The 19,684-nt window shown below is 49.1% G+C and overlaps 1 protein-coding gene across 1 annotated transcript in view; it reads left to right on the top strand.

Moving 5' to 3' along the window:
• Positions 1-17,111, top strand: part of LOC139239376 (cathepsin L-like) — a 34,183-nt gene extending 17,072 nt beyond the window's left edge. Inside the window, exons 5-12 of the mRNA XM_070868051.1 lie at positions 718-881; positions 2,110-2,206; positions 2,344-2,424; positions 4,830-4,949; positions 9,014-9,078; positions 10,820-10,910; positions 12,610-12,668; positions 16,247-17,111. Coding sequence (XP_070724152.1) covers positions 718-881; positions 2,110-2,206; positions 2,344-2,424; positions 4,830-4,949; positions 9,014-9,078; positions 10,820-10,910; positions 12,610-12,668; positions 16,247-16,321 — 752 coding nt within the window. The 3' untranslated portion in view covers positions 16,322-17,111. The remainder of the gene's footprint in view (positions 1-717; positions 882-2,109; positions 2,207-2,343; positions 2,425-4,829; positions 4,950-9,013; positions 9,079-10,819; positions 10,911-12,609; positions 12,669-16,246) is intronic.
• The last annotated feature ends 2,573 nt before the right edge of the window (positions 17,112-19,684 follow it).

The raw sequence follows: 19,684 nt of genomic DNA, 5'->3' as shown, positions 1-19,684 counted from the left end.
TGGCTGAAGAGATCCTCCCAGAGTCGCAATGCGGATTACACCCACTAAGGGGTACAATGGACATGATCTTCACCATGCAACAACTACAAGAGAAATGCAGGGAGCAGCATCAGCCCTTCGAGCCCCAGGTGGGCAGAGGAATTGCTTGAAGGACACCCTCAAAGCCTCCCTGACAAAGTGCAACATCCCCACCGGCACCTGGGAGTCGTTGGCCAAAGACCAGTCCGCCCTAAGTGGAGGAAGTGCATCCGGGAGGGCGCCGAGCACCTCGAGTCTCGTCGCCGAGAGCGTGCAGAAATCAAGCGCAGGCAGCGGAAGGAGCGTGCGGCAAACCTGTCCCACCCTCCCCTTCCCTCAACCACTGTCTGTCCCACCTGTGACAGAGACTGTAATTCCCGTATTGGGCTGTTCAGTCACCTGAGAACTCACTTTTAGAGTGGAAGCAAGTCTTCCTCGATTCCGAGGGACTGCCTATGATGATATGTTTCAATAAGATCACCTTTCATCCCTCGTACCATTCTAGAAAATCTCTGCCTTAACCTTCTCTGCTCTGAGGTGAACAAGCCCAGCTTTTCCAGTCTCCCCACATAACTGAAGTCCCTCAACCCTTGTCTTGTTGATGTCCAACCAGAGTTATGGGCCTCCCGCCATCTTCCACTTCATAGATTAAACCGGTTAATTTAGTTGAACCGTTTCGGAATTTGCTTTTTGTTCCAGATGAAGAATTTGATGGTTTTTACTTCAACCCGGCGATGAGTAACAACTCGTTCTGGCCAAAGGAGGCTTACTGGACAGAAGAAGATGGTCGGCTGACAAACTTGACTGGTCCACGTTTCGTGGACTGGCGGAAACATGGAGCAGTGACGGGAGTTAAAAATCAGGTACTCACACTCAAAGACTGAATATATTGCTCCGTATTAGAGCAGGTCCAGATACCAACAGGGACAGGAGTCCCACAGGGGTGAAGTGTTAGATGGGGGTGTTAAACTAATTCCTGTACTTCCACGGCAGGTACAGCACGGGTTAGATACAGAGTAAAGCTCCCTCTACACTGTCCCATCAAACACTCCCAGGGCAGGTACAGGACGGGTAGATACAGAGTAAAGCTCCCTCTACACTGCCCCATCAAACACTCCCAGGGCAGGTACAGGGGGTTAGATACAGAGTAAAGCTCCCTCTACACTGTCCCATCAAACACTCCCAGGGCAGGTACAGGGGGTTAGATACAGAGTAAAGCTCCCTCTGCACTGTCCCATCAAACACTCCCAGGGCAGGTACAGAGGGTTAGATACAGAGTAAAGCTCCCTCTACACTGTCCCATCAAACACTCCCAGGGCAGGTACAGGGGGTTAGATACAGAGTAAAGCTCCCTCTACACTGTCCCATCAAACACTCCCAGGACAGGTACAACACGGGGTTAGATACACAGAGTAAAGCTCCCTCTACACTGTCCCATCACACACTCCCAGGGCAGGTACAGCACGGGTTAGATACACAGAGTAAAGCTCCCTCTACACTGTCCCATCACACACTCCCAGGGCAGGTACAGCACGGGTTAGATACACAGAGTAAAGCTCCCTCTACACTGTCCCATCAAACACTCCCAGGACAGGTACAGCACGGGTTAGATACACAGAGTAAAGCTCCCTCTACACTGTCCCATCAAACACTCCCAGGACAGGTACAGCACGGGTTAGATACACAGAGTAAGCTCCCTCTACACTGTCCCATCAAACACTCCCAGGGCAGGTACAGCGGGTTAGATACAGAGTAAAGCTCCCTCTACACTGTCCCATCAAACACTCCCATGGCAGGTACAGCACGGGGTTAGATACAGAGTAAAGCTCCCTCTACACTGTCCCATCACACACTCCCAGGGCAGGTACAGGGAGGGGGCAAGTTCTTGGTGGGTTACAGGGCTGGAGGGTCACAGAGATAGGGAGGGGGTGGACCAGATCTTGGAGAGCGGTAAAGCTGGATGGTATCACAGAGCAAGGGAGGGTGGCGAGATCGTGGTGGGTTACAGGGTTGGATGGGGCCACAGAGATAGGGATGGGAGAGCCAATCCCTTTGCAGCCAAAAGACTAACGTCTTCTCGTGCATCTCCAGAGAAAGTGTGGATCATGCTGGGCTTTCGGAACTGTCGCCAACATCGAGTCCATGTGGTACATCCGCCATAAGAAGTTGGTGGTTCTGTCGGAGCAAGGTAACGGGAGGGGAACCCACGGACACTCGTCCTCAGTGTTATTGCAGCATTTTTGAATTCCGTTGCCCAGTTGACTCAGGGCCCTTCACCATGCTTGGAGTCTGAAAATCTCTTCAATTTATTCACCTCTCATGTAGAGCTCCTCGATTGCGACACCTGGGACCATGCCTGCAAAGGAGGCTACACTTACAACGCCTTCCGCGCTATTATCAGCTTAGGTAAGAAAATGCCTCGGACAGTGCCTATTATCTGCGGAGGTACTGCCCCTCCGACAGTGCAGCACTCGCTCAGTACAGCCCCTCCGACAGTGCAGCGCTCCCTCAGTACTGCCCCTCCGACAGTGCGGCGCTCCCTCAGTACTGCCCCTCCGACAGTGAGGCGTTCCCTCAGTACTGCGCCTCCGACAGTGCGGCGCTCCCTCAGTACTGCCCCTCCTACAGTGCGGCGCTCCCTCAGTACTGCCCCTCCGACAGTGCGGCTCTCCCTCAGTACTGCCCCTCCGACAGTGCGGCGCTCCCTCAGTACTGCCCCTCCGACAGTGCGGCGCTCCCTCAGTACTGCCCCTCCGACAGTGCGGTGCTCCCTCAGTACTGCCCCTCCGACAGTGCGGCGCTCCCTCAGTACTGCCCCTCCGACAGTGCGGCGCTCCCTCAGTACTGCCCCTCCGACAGTGCGGCGCTCCCTCAGTACTGCCCCTCCGACAGTGCGGCGCTCCCTCAGTACTGCCCCTCCGACAGTGCGGTGCTCCCTCAGTACTGCCCCTCCGACAGTGCGGCGCTCCCTCAGTACTGCCCCTCCGACAGTGCGGCACTCCCTCAGTACTGCCCCTCCGACAGTGCGGCGCTCCCTCAGTACTGCCCCTCCGACAGTGCGGCGCACCCTCAGTACTGCACCTCCGACAGTGAGGCGTTCCCTCAGTACTGCCCCTCCGACAGTGCGGCACACCCTCAGTACTGCACCTCCGACAGTGCGGCGCACCCTCAGTACCGCCCCTCTGACAGTGCAGCGCTCCCTCAGTACCGCCCCTCTGACAGTGCGGCACTCCCTCAGTACCGCCCCTCCGACAGTGCGGCACTCTATCAGTACTGCCCCTCCTACAGTGCGGCGCTCCCTCAGAACTGCCCCTCTAACAGTGCGGCGCTCCCTCAGTACTGCCCCTCTGACAGTGCGGCGCTCCGTCAGTACTGCCCCTCTGACAGTGTGGCACTCCTTCAGTACTGCCCCTCTAATAGTGCGGCGCTCCCTCAGTACTGCCCCTCCGACAGTGCGGCACTCCCTCAGTACCGCCCCTCTAACAGTGCGGCTCTCCCTCAGTACTGCCCCTCCGACAGTGCGGCGCTCCGTCAGTACTGCCCCTCCGACAGTGCGGCACTCCCTCAGTACAGCCCCTCTAACAGTGCGGCACTCCCTCAGTACAGCCCCTCTAACAGTGTGGCACTCCCTCAGCACTGCACTGGGAGCGTCAGCCTAGATTGTGATGCTCAAGTCTCTGGATGAATCTCGGACCCATGATCTTCTGACTCAGTGTCGAAGAGAGAGAGAGAGAAAAAAGTGACAGAACGGGAAGTAAGTAAAAAATTAAAAAATGTGGAGAGCTGTGGAAGCTGTGACATTGAATAAATTTAAAACAGAAATAGACAGTTTCTTGAGCAATAAGGGGATAAGGAGTTATGGGGAGCGGGCAGGGAAGTGGAGCTGAGTCCATGATAAGATCAGCCATGATCTTATTGAATGGCGGAGCAGGCTCGAGGGGCCGAATGGCCGACTCCTGTTCCTATTTCTTATGTTCTTATCACTTTCAACACTCACTCCCTCCACCACCGGCGCCCCCTGGCTGCAGTGTGCACCATCTACAAGACGCACTGCAGCAACTCGCCAAGGCTTCTTTGGCAGCACCTCCCAAACCCGTGACCTCTACCCCCTCGAAGGACAAGGGCAGCAGGCGCACCGGAACACCACCATCTCCACGTTCCCCTCCCAGTCACACACCATCCCAACTTGGAAATATATCGGCCGTTCCTTCATCGTCGCTGGGTCACAATCCTGGAACTCCCTCCCTAACAGCACTGTGGGAGCACCTTCACCACACGGACTGCAGCGGTTCAAGAAGGCGGCTCACCACCACCTTCTCAAGGGGCAATTAGGGACGGGCAATAAATGCTGGGCCTTGCCAACTATGCCCACATTCCGGAACGAATTAAAAAAAAAAAAAGTCTCGAGGTGCTTCACAGGAACATAAATCAAACAACATTTGACACCGAGCCACGAGAAATTAGGACAGGTGACCAAAAGCTTGGTGAAAAAGGTAGGTTTTGAGGAGCGTCATAGATGAGAGCGAGGCGGAGAGGTTTAGGGAGGGAGTTCCAGAGCTTGGGGCCCAGGCAGCTGAAGGCACGGCCGCCAATGGTGGAGCGATGGAAATCGGGGGATGATCAAGGGGTCAGAATTGGAGGAGCGCAGAGATCTCGGGGGTTGGGGGAGGGGGTGGCGTTGTAGGGCTGGAGGAGGTAACAGAGATAGGGAGTGGGCGAGGCCATGAAGGGATTTGAACATTAACCAACATGTAGGACATTCAGTCAAAGACTAGCTGCCCTTAAACCAAATTCTGCTGGTTGTTTAACAGGAGGAGTAATGCGCGAGAGAGACTATACCTACACCGCCACAAAGGGTCGCTGCAGTTTCAAACGTACCAAAGTCATGGCTCAGATTGTGAGCTATCGAAACCTCCGACCACACGAACAAGGTGAGTTGCTGATCCCGTCACAGGTCAAAGGTTTAGCGGGAGGGGAGAGGCGCCTGGGTAGATTCCTCATCGCCCGTCCCAACGCCCCACACTCGAAGCTATGGGGGGAAACCGAGATTGAGGAAACAACAACAACTTGTATTCATATAGCGCCTTTTAACATAATGAAACATCCCAAGACGCTGCACAGGAGTATTATGCGATAAAAGTTTACACTGAGCCGCATAAGTAGAAATGAGCGCAGTTGACCAAAAGCTTGGTCAAAGAGGTAGGTTTTAAGGAGCGTCTTGAAGTGTGTTAGTGAGAAACGTTATTGACTCAGAAGATCAAGATGTTGAAACAGTTTGGGTGGAGATAAGGAGATAAGGAATAATAAGGGGAAAGAGTCACTGGTGGGTGTAGTCTGTAGGCCCCCTAACAGTAGCTACTCTGTTGGACGGAGTATAAATCAAGATACAATGGAGGCTTGTAAAAAAGGAACGGCAATAATCATGGGCAATTTTAACCTTATTATTGATTGGACAAAGCAAATTGGCCAGGGTAGCCTTGAGGAAGAGTTTATAGAGTAGATCCGGGATAGTTTCCTTGAACAGTACGTTACGGAACCATCCAGGGGGGTAGGCTATCTTAGATCTGGTACTGTGTAATGAGACAGGATTAATAAACGATCTCCTAGTAAAGGATCCTCTAGGAATGAGTGATCATAGCATGGTTGAATTTTAAATTCAGTTGGAGGGTGAGAAAGTTGTATCTCAAACCAGTGTCCTAAACTTAAATAAAGGAGACTACAAAGGTATGAAGGAAGAGTTGGCTAAAGTGGACTGGAAAATAGACTAAAGTATGGGACGGTTGATGAATAGTGGCAGACATTTAAGGAGATATTTCATAACTCGCAACAAAAATATATCCCACTGAGAAGGAAAGACTGTAAGAGAAGGATAACCAGCCGTGGCTAATTAAGGAAATAAGGGATGGTATCAAATTAAAAACAAGGGCATACAATGTGGCCAAGACTAGTGGGAGGCCAGAGGATTGGGAAACTTTTAAAAGCCAGCAAAGAACGACTAAAAAAATGATAAAAAGAGGGAAGATAGATTATGAAAGTAAATTAGCACGGAATATAAAAACAGATAATAAGAGTTTCTACAGGTAGATAAAAAGGAAAAGAGTGGCTAAAGTAAATGTTGGTCCCCTAGAGGATGAGACTGGGGAATTAATAATGGAGAACAGGGAAATGGCTTAGACGTTGAACAAATATTTTGTATCAGTTTTCACGGTAGAAGACACTAAAAACACCCCAATAATGGATAATCAAGGGGCTATAGGGCGGGAGGAACTTAATACAATCACTATGACTAAATGACTAAAGAAGTAGTACTCGGTAATATAATGGGACTAAAGGCGGACAAGTCCCCTGGACCTGATGGCTTGCATCCTCGGGTCTTAAAAGAAGTGGCTGCAGAGATAGTGGATGCATTGGTTGTAATCTACCAAAATTCCCTGGATTCTGGGGCGGTCCCAACGGATTGGAAAACCACAAATGTAATACCTCTTTTTTAAAAAAGGAGGCAGACAAAAAAAACAGGAAACTATACACCAGTTAGCCTAACATGTCATTGGGAAAATGCTGGAGTCCATTATTAAGGAAGCAGTAGCGGGACATTTGGAAAAGCATAATTCAATCAAGTGGAGTCAGCATGGTTTTATGAAAGGGAAATCATGTTTGACAAATTTGCTGGAGCTCTTTGAGGATGTAACGAGCAGGGTGGATAAGGGGGAACCAGTGGATGTGGTGTATTTGGATTTCTAGAAGGTATTCGATAAGGTGTCACATAAAAGGTTACTGCACAAGATAAAAGTTCATGGGGTTGCGGGTAATATATTAGCATAAATAGAGGATTGGATTACTAACAGAAGAGAGTCAGGATAAATGAGTCATTTTCCGGTTGGCAAACGCTAACTAGTGGGGTGCCGCAGGGATCAGTGCTGGGGCCTCAACTATTTACAATCTATATTAATGACTTGGATGAAGGGACTGAGTGTAATGTCGCCAAGTTTGCTGATGATACAAAGCTGGGTGGGAAAGCAATGTGTGAGGAGGACACAAAAAATCTGCAAAGGGATATAGACAGGCTAAGTGAGTGGGCAAACATTTGGCAGATAGAGTATAATGTGGGAAAATGTGAGATTATCCACTTGGGCAGAAGAAATAGAAAAACAATTCATAATTTAAATGGAGATAAATTGCAAAGTGCTGCAGTACAGAGGGACCTGGGGGTCCTTGTGCATGAAACACAAATAGTTAGTATGCAGGTACAGCAAGTGATCAGGAAAGCAAATGAAATGTTGGCCTTTATTGCAAGGGGGATGGAGTATAAAAGCAGAGAAGTCCTGCTACAGCTGTACAGGGTATTGGTGAGGCCACACCTGGAGTACTGCGTACAGTTTTGGTCTCCGTATTTAAGGAAGGATATACTTGCATTGGAGGCAGTTCAGAGAAGGTTCACAAGGTTGATTCCGGAGATGTGGGGGTTGACTTATGAAGATAGGTTGAGCAGGTTGGGCCTGTACTTATTGGAATTCAGAAGAATAAGAGGTGATCTTATCGAAACATATAAGATAATAAAGGGGCTTGACAAGGTGGATGCAGAGAGGATATTTCCACTCATAGGGGAAACTAAAACTAGGGGACATAGTCTCAGAATAAGGGGCCACCCATTTAAAACTGAGATGAGGAGGAATTTCTTCTTTCAGAGGGTTGTAAATCTGTGGAATTCTCTGTCCCAGAGAGCTGTGGAGGCTGGGTCATTGAATATATTTAATGTGGAGATAGACAGATTTTTGAGCGATAAGCGAGTAAAGGGTTATGGGGAGCGGGCGGGGAAGTGGAGCTGAGTCCATGATCAGATCAGCCATGATCTTATTGAATGGCGGAGCAGGCTCGAGGGGCCGAATGGCCTACTCCTGCTCCTATTTCTTATGTTCTTATGAAAGAGAGGTATAGAGGTGGAGAGGTTTAGGCAGGGAGCTCCAGAGCTTAGGACCCAGGCAACAGAAGACACGGCCCCAATGGTTGAGCGATTAAAATCAGGGATGCTCAGGAGGGCAGAATTAGAGGAGCGCAGACATCTTGGGGGTTGTGGGGCTGGAGAAGATTACAGAGATAGGGAGGGGGCGAGGGCCATGGAGGGATTTGAGAATAAGGATGAAAATTTTGAAATCGAGGCATTTCTTAACTGGAAGCCAATGTAGGTCACCGAGCACAGGGGTGATGGGTGATCAAGACTTGGTGCGAGTTGGGACACGGGGCATCTGAGTTTTGGATCACTTCCTAGTTTTCGTAGGGTAGAATGTAGACGGCCAGCCAGGAATGCATTGGAAAAATCAAGTCTAGAGGTAACCAAGGCATGGATGAGGGCTTCAGCAGCGGATGAGCTGAGGCAAGGGCGGAGACGGGCGATGTTACGGAGGTGGAAACTGGCGGTCGTAGTTATGCTGTGGATATGTGGTCGAAAGCTCATTTCAGGGTCAAATATGACACCAAGGTTGCAAACAGTTTGGTTCAGCCTCAGACAGGTGAAGGATGGATTCAGTGGCGAGGGAACAGAGTTTGTGGCGGGGATCAATAGATATAGAAAGATAAAAATAAATTAATAATTGTATTTCTACAGTGCCTTTCACAACTTCACAACATCCCAAATACGCTTCACAGCAAATGAAGTACTTTTTGAAGTGTAGTCGCTGTTGTAATGTGGGAAACACGGCAGTCAATTTGTGCACAGCAAGCTCCCACAACCAGCAATGTGATAATGACCAGGTGATTTGTTTTAGTGATGTTGATTGAGGGATAAATATTGGCCGCAGGACATCGCGGAGAACTCCCCCTGCTCTTCTTCCAATTGTGGTCGTGGGATTTTTTACATCCACCCGAGGGGGCAGATGTGTAAAAATAAATCTTGATTTAGAAGAGACCTGACTGATGGGATTGGGGAGGGCAGATGGGCTGAATTGTCTCGCCTTACTTCTTCCTGATGCTCTTGTATTCTATCCTCTCTCTGTTTCAGAAATGAAAGCATGGTTGGCTCGTAACGGCCCAATCACAGTCACCATAAATGGCGTAGCTCTGAAAGTAAGCCTTTCTGTTCATTTATTGTCCGCCCTCCGTTGAGGGAGGGTGGGGTCAGTGATTGGGAGTGAGGGGGGGTGGGGGGGTGGGGGAAGTGATCAGGGGCTGGGGGAAACAATCGTGAGGGAGGGAAGGACCAGTAGAGGGGGTGAAGCGATCGGGAGGGTGAGGGGCTGACCGGGAGCGGGGATGAAGCGATTGGGAGAGAGCCAATCGGTGGCTGCAATGATCGGCGGTGCTGCAGTGGGGCCGGGAGAAGCTCTCCTACTTTAGGGGCCGCTGGTTAGGCCAGATGTAGGCCTCGTTTTCCTGAATGCAGTCACCTTGATGCCAGTTGTGTTCAGGGCAGCCAAATCTTGCGTGATGGGTCTGAAGCCGACGTTAGAACCCCTTCCGACCCAACCCAGCTCCCCAAATTACATTTACAAAGGCCTTCAGGCTTGTTTCAAGCAGGGACCGGGGACGCCTCTTTTTTTTTCGCCTTCACCAAGGCAGAGGTGTTTATGATCTGGAATGCGCTGCTCGAAAGGACGGTGGAGGCAGACTTAATCGCGGCTTTCAAAAGGGAGTTGAATAGGTACCTGAAGGGAGAAAAAAAATTGCAGGGCTACGGGGAGAGGGTGGCGGGGTGTGGGACTAGCTGAGGTGCTCTTGCAGGGAGCCGGTACGGGCATCGATGGGCCGAATGGCCTCCTTCTGTGCTGTAACCATTCTATGATTCAATATGGCGGGCGGCGCAATTCTGGTGCACAATGAGCGCCCGCCATGTTGGATGCTCAAGTGCCCTTTTGCCGCGACGCCATCAAATTTCTAGCCCGCAAAGTCATTCAGCAATTGTACCAGTGTACCCATTGCTCATAGTTGGCACCTTACCCCCACCCCTCAATTAATTGTTCCTCCCTCAATCTCTCACTATGATTAGTCCAGAACTAAGGGTCATCAAAATAAGATAGTCACTAATAAATCTAATCGGGAATTCAGGAGAATTCAGAGAGTGGTAAGAAGGTGAAACTCGCTACCACAGGGAGTGACTATCGAGGAGCCGAATGGCCTACTCCTGCTCCTATGTTCTCATGTTCTAACCAGAGGTCTTGGTGCCTTCTAGTCCTCGAACTTGTAATAAAGGTACAGCATAAATGACAATATCCTATCATAGCTCCACAAGTGGATAAAGGATGTATGACAATATCCTCTGTGTACCTAACAGAACCCAACAGAAGTTCAGAGAAGGTTCACTCGGTTGATTCCTGAGATGAAGGAGTTGACTTATGAGGAAAGGTTGAACAGGTTGGGCCCTCTACTCATTGGAGTTTAGAAGAATGAGAGGTGATCTTATTGACACGTATAAGATTCTGAGGGGGCTGGACAGGATAGATGCAGAGAGGATGTTTCCCCTCGTGGGGGAATCTAGAACTAGGGGCATAGTTTCAGAATAAGGGGCCGCCCATTTAAAACTGAGATGAGGAGGAATTTCTTCTCTCAGAGGGTTGTAAATCTGTGGAATTCTCTGCCCCAGAGAGCTGTGGAGGCTGGGTCATTGAATATATTTAAGATGGAGATAGACAGATTTTTGAGCAATAAGGGAGTCGAGGGTTATGGGGAGCGGGCGGGGAAGTGGAGCTGAGTCCATGATCAGATCAGCCATGATCTTATTGAATGGTGGAGCAGGCTCGAGGGGCCGAATGGTCGACTCCTGCTCCTATTTCTTATGTTCTATTGTAACTTGTTTCATTGTTTTCTTTAGGGATACCGTAGAGGCATAATTCGCCCTACTTTCTCTGAATGCCGTCCAAATAAGATGACTCATGTGGTGTTGATTGTAGGCTATGGTGTAGGTGAGTACTGACTATTAACAGACGAGCAAAATACTGCGGAGGCTGGAAATCTGAAAAATAAACAGACAATGCTGAGAATACTTAGCAGGTCAGGCAGCGTCTGTGGAGAGAATCAGAGTTAACGTTTTGGGTCGATGACCTTTAATTCTCTGCTCCACTCCCACTCTGACCTCTCTGTCCTTAGCCTCCTATATTGCACCAATGAAGCTCGAAGAACAGTACCTCATCTTTCGAAGAGGCACTTCACAGCCCTCTGTTCAACAATTGGAGATCATAACCGCTGCCCCCATTTTTCCGGATGGCAGCTGTTGCTGATTCTGCTATTGCCATTTACACCCTATCTAGACTCATCTTTTGTTTCTTAATTTGTCCCATTACCATCTCCTTTTGCCTCACACCATCACCCCTTTTGTCATGTAATCTCTCCTGCCTTCCACCCTATCACAGACCGTCACTTTTGTTCTTTCCTCCCCTCCCTCCTTTCCCTGCCTCTGCCCTTAGAAACATAGAAACGTAGAAAATAGGTGCAGGAGTAGGCCATTCGGCCCTTCGAGCCTGCACCATCATTCAATAAGATCATGGCTGATCTTTCACCTCAGTACCCCTTTCCGGCTTTCTCTCCATACCATTTGATAGAAACATAAATAATAGCCTCATCTGGGAAACATAAATAATGGCCTTGCTTAAAAACCGGTTCCATCTCCAACATCTCCAACAAAATTCTGATGGGACTGGACAGGTTAGATGCAGGAAGAATGTTCCCAATGTCGGGGAAGTCCAGAACCAGGGGTCACAGTCTGAGGATAAGGGGTAAGCCATTTAGGACCGAGATGATGAGAAACTTCTTCACCCAGAGAGTGGTGAACCTGTGGAATTCTCTACCACAGAAAGTTGTTGAGGCCAATTCACTAAATATATTCAAAAAGGAGTTAGATGTAATCCTTACTACGAGGGGGCTCAAGGGGTATGGTGAGAAAGCAGGAATGGGGTACTGAATTTGCATGTTCAGCCATGAACTCATTGAATGGTAGTGCAGGCTCGAAGGGCCGAATGGCCTACTCCTGCACCTATTTTCGATGTTTCTATGTTTTCCACTTCGGACGAAAGGTCACTGACCTGAAACGTTAACTCTGCTTCGCTATGTGGTGGAGGAGGCGAACTCAATCGTGGCTTTCACGAGGGAATTGGAGAAGTACCTGAGGGGAAAGGTCAGAGGGCAGAGGTGGAGTGCAGACCTGCAGGGCTACGGGGAAAGGGCGGGGGAGTGGGACTGGCTAAAGTGCTCTTGCAGAGAGCCGGCACGGGCTCGACGGGCCGAATGGCCGCCTTCTGTGGGCAGCAGATTTCCTCCCCTAAGGGACATTAGTGAACCAGATGGGTTTTTTAGATCTTTTACGACAATCCGGTAGTGTCATGGTCACCAATACTTGCATTTTTTGATTCCAGATATATTTAAATAATTGAATTTAAATTCCCCCAGATGCCGGGGTGGGATTTGAACTCACGACTACTGGATAATGAGTCCAGACCTCTGGATTACTCATCCAGTAACATTGCCACTTTACTACCGTGCCCAATTGACCTCGATAAAACGTCAGCGGGTGATGCTGGGCTGAGGAGAAATTGTTTTATCAGCTCAACGTGTTTTAGCTAACGGGTGCGAGTTCTGGTTTCAGTCATTGTGCTTTCATTACTACAGTGAGAAGCCATCCATACTGGATCATCAAAAACAGTTGGGGTGCAAACTGGGGAGAGCAGGTAAGTGGTCTCTATAGCAACATCGGAACAGGAGGAGGCCATTCAGCCTCTCGAGCCTGTTCCGCTATTCAATGAGATCATGGCTGATCTGTATCCTAACTCCCATCTACCCGCCTTGGCTCCATAACCCTTAACAACCTTACGCAACAAAAATCTATTCTCCTCAGATTTGAAATTTTCAACTGGCCCCCAGACTTGGCAGCATTTTGGGGGAAGAGAGTTGCAGATTCCCACCACCCTTTGTGTGAAGAACCGCTTCCTGACATCACCCATGAATGGCTTGGCTCTAATTTTAAGGCTGTGGCCGCTTGTTCTGGATTGCAGCCCCCACCCATCAACTTCTTTAGTCATTTTAATCACCTCAATTAGATAGAATCATAGAATACAGCACAGCAGGAGGCCATTGGGCCCATCGAGCCTGTGCCGGCTCTGTGACAGAGCGATCCAATCAGTCCCACTCCCCCCTGCTCTTTCCCCATAGCTCTTAATTTTTTCCCCATCCAATTCCCGTTTGAAAGTCACTATTGAATCTGCTCCCACCGCCCTTTCAGGCAGCGCGTTCCCGATCACAACAACTCGCTGCGTAATAACATTCTCCCCATCTCCCCCTCTGGTTCCATCGCCGATTATCGTCAATCTGTGTCCCTCTGGTTACCGACCTTCCTGCCCCCTGGGAACAGTTTCTCCCCGATCTAGTCTATCAAAACCCTTCATAATATTGAACACCTCGATTAAATCTCCCCTTAACCTTCTCTTTCCAAAGGAGAATAAACCCAATTTCTCTCGTCTCTCCACGTAACTGAAGTCCCTCATCTCAGAGAAGTCAAGTCTGTGCAACCTGTCCTCGTAATTTAGCCCTTTTAGCCCAAGGACATTCCAGCTGAACTCAGAGCCAATGGACTTTTACCAACTCCTCCCATCACCTCTTCCCCAATACAGAGCCCACTCGCTAAGAACCAGACTGTCTTCCTGTAGCAGCCCCTTGTGAGCCAAAGCTCTCAGCGGGTCCATTCGCTGTCATTACACCCCGCTCGAAGGTTAAAATGATTTGCCGCTTTACTTTCCTGCCTCTTCGGAAGACTCCGAGGCCAAAATTGTACCCCGCCCCAAACTGGGTGCACCTACCGTTTTTGAGAGGTTTTGGACTGGGGCGGAGATACCGGAGAAATTCAACTCTTTGAAGTGTTATTGTCCACGGGGCGGTGTTCCGGCCGGGTGCAGGGTAGAAGTGCCCTCGCAGCGGGTCTACCGCCCCGACCAATCACCAGCGCCACGCTGACGCATCAAACGTCTCGCCCTTGAGTTAAAGGGGCAGGGCCGCTGCAAACTCTGCAGCCACTTCAGGGGCAAACACTGGGCCCACCAGGGAGGGTTTCAGCCAGGGCCAGCGGCCTGGCACCCAAGAGGGGCAACGAAGGTTTGCTAGATTGATCCCTGGGATGGGAAGGTTGTCTTATGAGGAGAGATTGAGTAGAACTTGCCTACACTCTCTGGAGTTTAGAAGAATGAGAGGTGATCTCATTGAAATATGTAAGATTCTGAGAAGGATTGACAGGGCAGATGCTGAGAGGCTGCTTCCCCCCCGGGCTGGAGAGTCTAGAACCAGGGGTCACACAGTCTCAGGGTAAGAGGTCAGCCATTGAGGACTGAGATGCGGAGGAATTTCTTCACTCAGAGGGTGGTGAATCTTTGGAATTCTCTGCCCCAGAGGGCTGTGGAGGCTCAGTCGTTGAGTATATTCAAGGCTGAGGTCGATAGATTTTTGGATACAAAGGGAATCGAGGGATATGGGGATCGGGCGGGAAAGTGGAGTTGAGGTCGAAGATCAGCCGTGATCTTATTGAATGGCGGAGCAGGCTCGAGGGGCCGAATGGCCGACTCCTGCTCCTAATTTCCATGTTCTGGCTGCTCGAGCTAGTGAACCCTGCTGCTCCATCTACAGTTAATTTTGGCGGGCTAATCGCCCATGGGGACATCACCGTCCAACTCAATACCAGTGCAGGTAGTGGCAGGGGTCACTGGGTGGTGTCCGAGAGTGAGACCCCTCGACTGATCTTCCCCGAGCATAGGGGGTCTGAGGATAGGTGCAGCACCCGACTGCTCAGATTGGATAACACAGCACAACGATCAGAGATCAAATTCGGACCTTCCGGTCTCTTTGGCTCAGTACCACACTGATTACACCAACGAAAGAAAGACTTGCATTTATATAGCGCCTTTCACGACCACAGGACATCCCAAAGCACTCCACAACCAATGAAGTACATTTTTGAAGCATAGTCACTGTTGTAACGTGGGAAAGCCAATTTGCGCACAGCAAGCTCACACCAAAAGCAATGAGATGTTGTTTGAGGGATAAATATTGGCCCAGGACACTGAAGAACTCCCCAGCTCTTCTTCCAAATAGTGGCCGTGGGATCTTTTATGTCCAACTGAGAGAGCAGATGAGGCCTCGGTTTATCGTCTCATCCGAATGACGGCCCCTCCGACCGTGCGGCACTCCCTCAGTACTGGCACTGGGAGTGTCGGCCTGGATTGTGGGCTCAAGTCTCTGGAGTGGGCCTCGAACCCACGACCCTCTGACTGAGAGGTGAGAGAGATACCGACTGGGCCACCTGAAAAGCATCCATAGTCTGCTGCGTGGCACCTCTGGAGGGTAAAGGTACATAGAATCATCCAGCACAGAAGGAGGCCTTTCAGTCCATCGTAACTCTGTCAGCTCTTTGAGAGATGGAGCCAATGAGTACCATTTCCCCCTCTTGCCCCCTAGTCCTGTAAATTTGTATGACTCTGGTCCCAGGAAGTTCCACAGGTCTCATTGACTATAGAGGATAGTTCTGGTTTCAGGGGAGCCACCCCAGAGAGTGCCTTCTCTGTGATAGAGTGGTGGGGTGGTACACAAACACTGGTCACTCCCCAGGGAACGAGCATCCACTTGGATGTGCTTCTGGTTGATAAGAGTGCGGTAATTTCCTGTCAGTGTATGTGTAGCCTTTGATGAGGAGAGCACCCTTGGTCGTACGGACACAATCAGTGAGCCCGCAGAGCTTTGAGAATCCCTCCAGTTGAATCCCGAAGCACAGGGGGAAACGGGGAAGGGATTACTCCATTGGATTTCTGACTAATGGGAAGGGTTTGGCCCATTGGAATTCTAATGATCAACCATGATCTTATTAAATGGTGGTGCAGGCTCGAAGGGCCGAATGGCCTACTCCTGCACCTATTTTCTTTGTTTCTATCCAATGGGAATAGTTGGGAAAGGATTGGGCCAATAGAATCCTGTAGAATGGGAAGGGATTGGACCATTGGAATCCTGTGGAATGGAAAGGGATTGGACCGTTGGAATTCTGCCCAATGGGAAGGGATTGGTCCATTGGAATTCTGGCCAATGGGAAGGGATTGGACCGTTGGAATTCTGCCCAATGGGCGCGAGATTGCAGTGCCCTCTCTCTCTATATATATATATATATATATATATAAAAATATGATTTCCTGTTATCAGTGGGGGTACCCCACTATATAGTGGGCAGAAGGTATATTCACGCAAGTCTTTTTTTCCACCCTCTATTATTCGGCAGGGATACTTCCGCATCTACCGAGGAGAGCAGGCGTGTGGGTTGAACAGGTTTCCCACCACCGCTATGGTCAAGTAGAAGAGCTGGGAACGGTGCAGTGGAACACAGGCAGTCCTGGGCACTCCAACTGCATCTACCGTTCAGGAGGACATTCACGCTTGCAGCTTAACGCAGTCCCCCATGTGCAGAAGGGAACATCTATGTTTCGGATCCCACCAAACCATTTCCCAGCTCCATTCCCATGTTGTTCCTTGGTCAGTTTGGTGAGAGATGTCACACCGCCATTAGCCTCTGTCTAAAGGCCAGATTAATGTACTTGTCACTAGTCCTGTAGCCCAGTGATTGATCCAATCAGCACATCGATCCAAGTAGGTACAGCCAGAAATGTTGACCAACAATTGTGGTGTAACACACAGCTAATCTGACTCACGGAGTTAACCATTACTGCTAACCACCAGATTTTAATCAAGGATCCTACGGTTAAATGGGAAAGGGACTGGTCGGCTGAAATGCTTTCCATTGGGAAGGGATCGCTCCATTGGAATTCTGGCCAATGAGAAGGGATTGGTCCAATGGAATTCTGGCCAATAGGAAGATACTGGTCCATTGGAATCATGGTCAATGGGAAGGGATTGGTCCATTGCAATTCTAGCCAATAGGAAGGCATTGTTCCATTGGAATTCTGCCCAGTATGAAGGGATTGGTCCATCTGAATACTGGCCAATGGGAAGGGATTGGTCCATTGGAATGTTTTTCATTGGTAAGGGATTGCTCCATTGTATTGCTATTATCCAATTTATCTCGACTGTATCAACCAGATATGGCTTTTAGCTTTAGCAATAGCACAATAAAGCAACATGAACATCAACGTGACTGGATGTATTTTGTGATCACCATCTCAGGGTGCCCCATCAGCAACTGACCCTGTCTAATGACTTAGCAAGTTTTAGAAATGGGGAAATGAAACAAAAACCTGAAATTGAGCCGTTACAACCCCTGGGACCCCACTCCACCTGTGGTACAGAGCAAGACACCGGATCGCCCATGGGAGTGGTCATTACCCCACTCCCTGTGATACAGAGTGGATTAATTTTAACAACCGGAACAAGAGACCCAAACCATGGTGAGAATGAAGCATAGAAAAATAGGTGCAGGAGTAGGCCATTCGGCCCTTCTAGCCTGCACCGCCATTCAATGAGTTCATGGCTGAACATGCAACTTCAGTACCCCCTTCCTGCTTTCTCACCATACCCCTTGATCCCCCTAGTAGTAAGGACTTCATCTAACTCCTTTTTGAATATATTTAGTGAATTGGCCTCAACAACTTTCTGTGGTAAAGAATTCCACAGGTTCACTACTCTCTGGGTGAAGAAGTTTCTCCTCATCTCGGTCCTAAATGGCTTACCCCTTATCTTTAGACTGTGAACCCTGGTTCTGGACTTCCCCAACATTGGGAACATTCTTCCTGCATCTAACCTGTCTAAACCCATCAGAATTTTAAATGTTTCTATGAGGTCCCCTCTCATTCTTCTGAACTCCAGTGAATACAAGCCCAGTTGATCCAGTCTTTCTTGATAGGTCAGTCCCACCATCCCGGGAATCAGTCTGGTGAACCTTCGCTGCACTCCCTCAATAGCAAGAATGCCCTTCCTCAAGTTAGGAGACCAAAACTCCAGGTGTGGCCTCACCAAGGCCCTGTACAACTGTAACAACACCTCCCTGCCCCTGTACTCAAATCCCCTCGCTATGAAGGCCAACATGCCATTTGCTTTCTTAACCGCCTGCTGTACCTGCATGCCAACCTTCAATGACTGATGTACCATGACACCCAGGTCTCGTTGCACCTCTCCTTTTCCTAATCTGTCACCATTCAGATAATAGTCTGTCTCTCTGTTTTTACCACCAAAGTGGATAACCTCACATTTATCCACATTATACTTCATCTGCCATGCATTTGCCCACTCACCTAACCTATCCAAGTCGCTCTGGAGCCTCATAACATCCTCCTCGCAGCTCACACTGCCACCCAACTTAGTATCATCCGCAAATTTGGAGATACTACATTTAATCCCCTCGTCTAAATCATTAATGTAAAGTGTAAACAGCTGAGGCCCCAGCACAGAACCTTCCGGTACCCCACTAGTCACTGCCTGCCATTCTGAAAAGTACCCATTTACTCCTACTCTTTGCTTCCTGTCTGACAACCAGTTCTCAATCCATGTCAGCACACTACCCCCAATCCCATGTGCTTTAACTTTGCACATTAATCTTTTGTGTGGGACCTTGTCGAAAGCCTTCTGAAAGTCCAAATATACCACATCAACTGGTTCTCCCTTGTCCACTCTACTGGAAACATCCTCAAAAAATTCCAGAAGATTTGTCAAGCATGATTTCTCTTTCACAAATCCATGTTGACTTGGACCTATCATGTCAACTCTTTCCAAAAGTACTGCTATGGCATCCTTAATAATTGATTCCATCATCTTACCCACTACCGATGTCAGGCTTACCGGTCGATAATTCCCTGTTTTCTCTCTCCCTGCTTTTTTTAAAAGTGGGGTTACATTGGCTACCCTCCACTCGATAGGAACTGATCCAGAGTCAATGGAATGTTGGAAAATGACTGTCAATTCACCCGCTATTTCCAAGGCCACCTCCTTAAGTACTCTGGGATGCAGTCCATCAGGCCCTGGGGATTTATCGGCCTTCAATCCCATCAATTTCCCCAACACAATTTCCCGACTAATAAGGATTTCCCTCAGTTCCTCCTCCTTACTAGACCCTCTGACCCCTTTTATATCCGGAAGGTTGTTTGTGTCCTCCTTAGTGAATACCGAACCAAAGTACTTGTTCAATTGGTCTGCCATTTCTTTGTTCCCCGTTATGACTGCCCCTGGTTCTGACTGCAGGGGACCTACGTTTGTCTTTACTAACCTTTTTCTCTTTACATATCTATAGAAACTTTTGCAATCTGTCTTAATGTTCCCTGCAAGCTTCTTCTCGTACTCCATTTTCCCTGCCCTAATCAAACCCTTTGTCCTCCTCTGCTGAGTTCTAAATTTTTCCCAGTCCCCGGGTTCGCTGCTATTTCTGGCCAATTTGTATGCCACTTCCTTGGCTTTAATACTATCCCTGATTTCCCTGGATAGCCACGGTTGAGCCACCTTCCCTTTTTTATTTTTAGACAAGACAGGAATGTACAATTGTTGTATTTCAGCCATGCGGTCTCTAAATGTCTGCCATTGCCCATCCACAGTCAACCCCTTAAGTATCATTCGCCAATCTATCCTAGCCAATTCACGCCTCATACCTTCAATGTTACCCTTCTTTAAGTTCTGGACCATGGTCTCTGAATTAACTGTTTCATTCTCCATCCTAATGCAGAATTCCACCATATTATGGTCACTCTTCCCCAAGGGGCCTCACACAACGAGATTGCTA

The sequence above is a fragment of the Pristiophorus japonicus genome, chromosome 27 (genome assembly GCF_044704955.1).
Source record: "Pristiophorus japonicus isolate sPriJap1 chromosome 27, sPriJap1.hap1, whole genome shotgun sequence".
Taxonomy (NCBI): Eukaryota; Metazoa; Chordata; class Chondrichthyes; family Pristiophoridae; genus Pristiophorus; species Pristiophorus japonicus.
The sequence above is the reverse complement of the archived record's forward strand: the minus strand, read 5'-3'. Positions and strand labels throughout refer to the sequence as shown.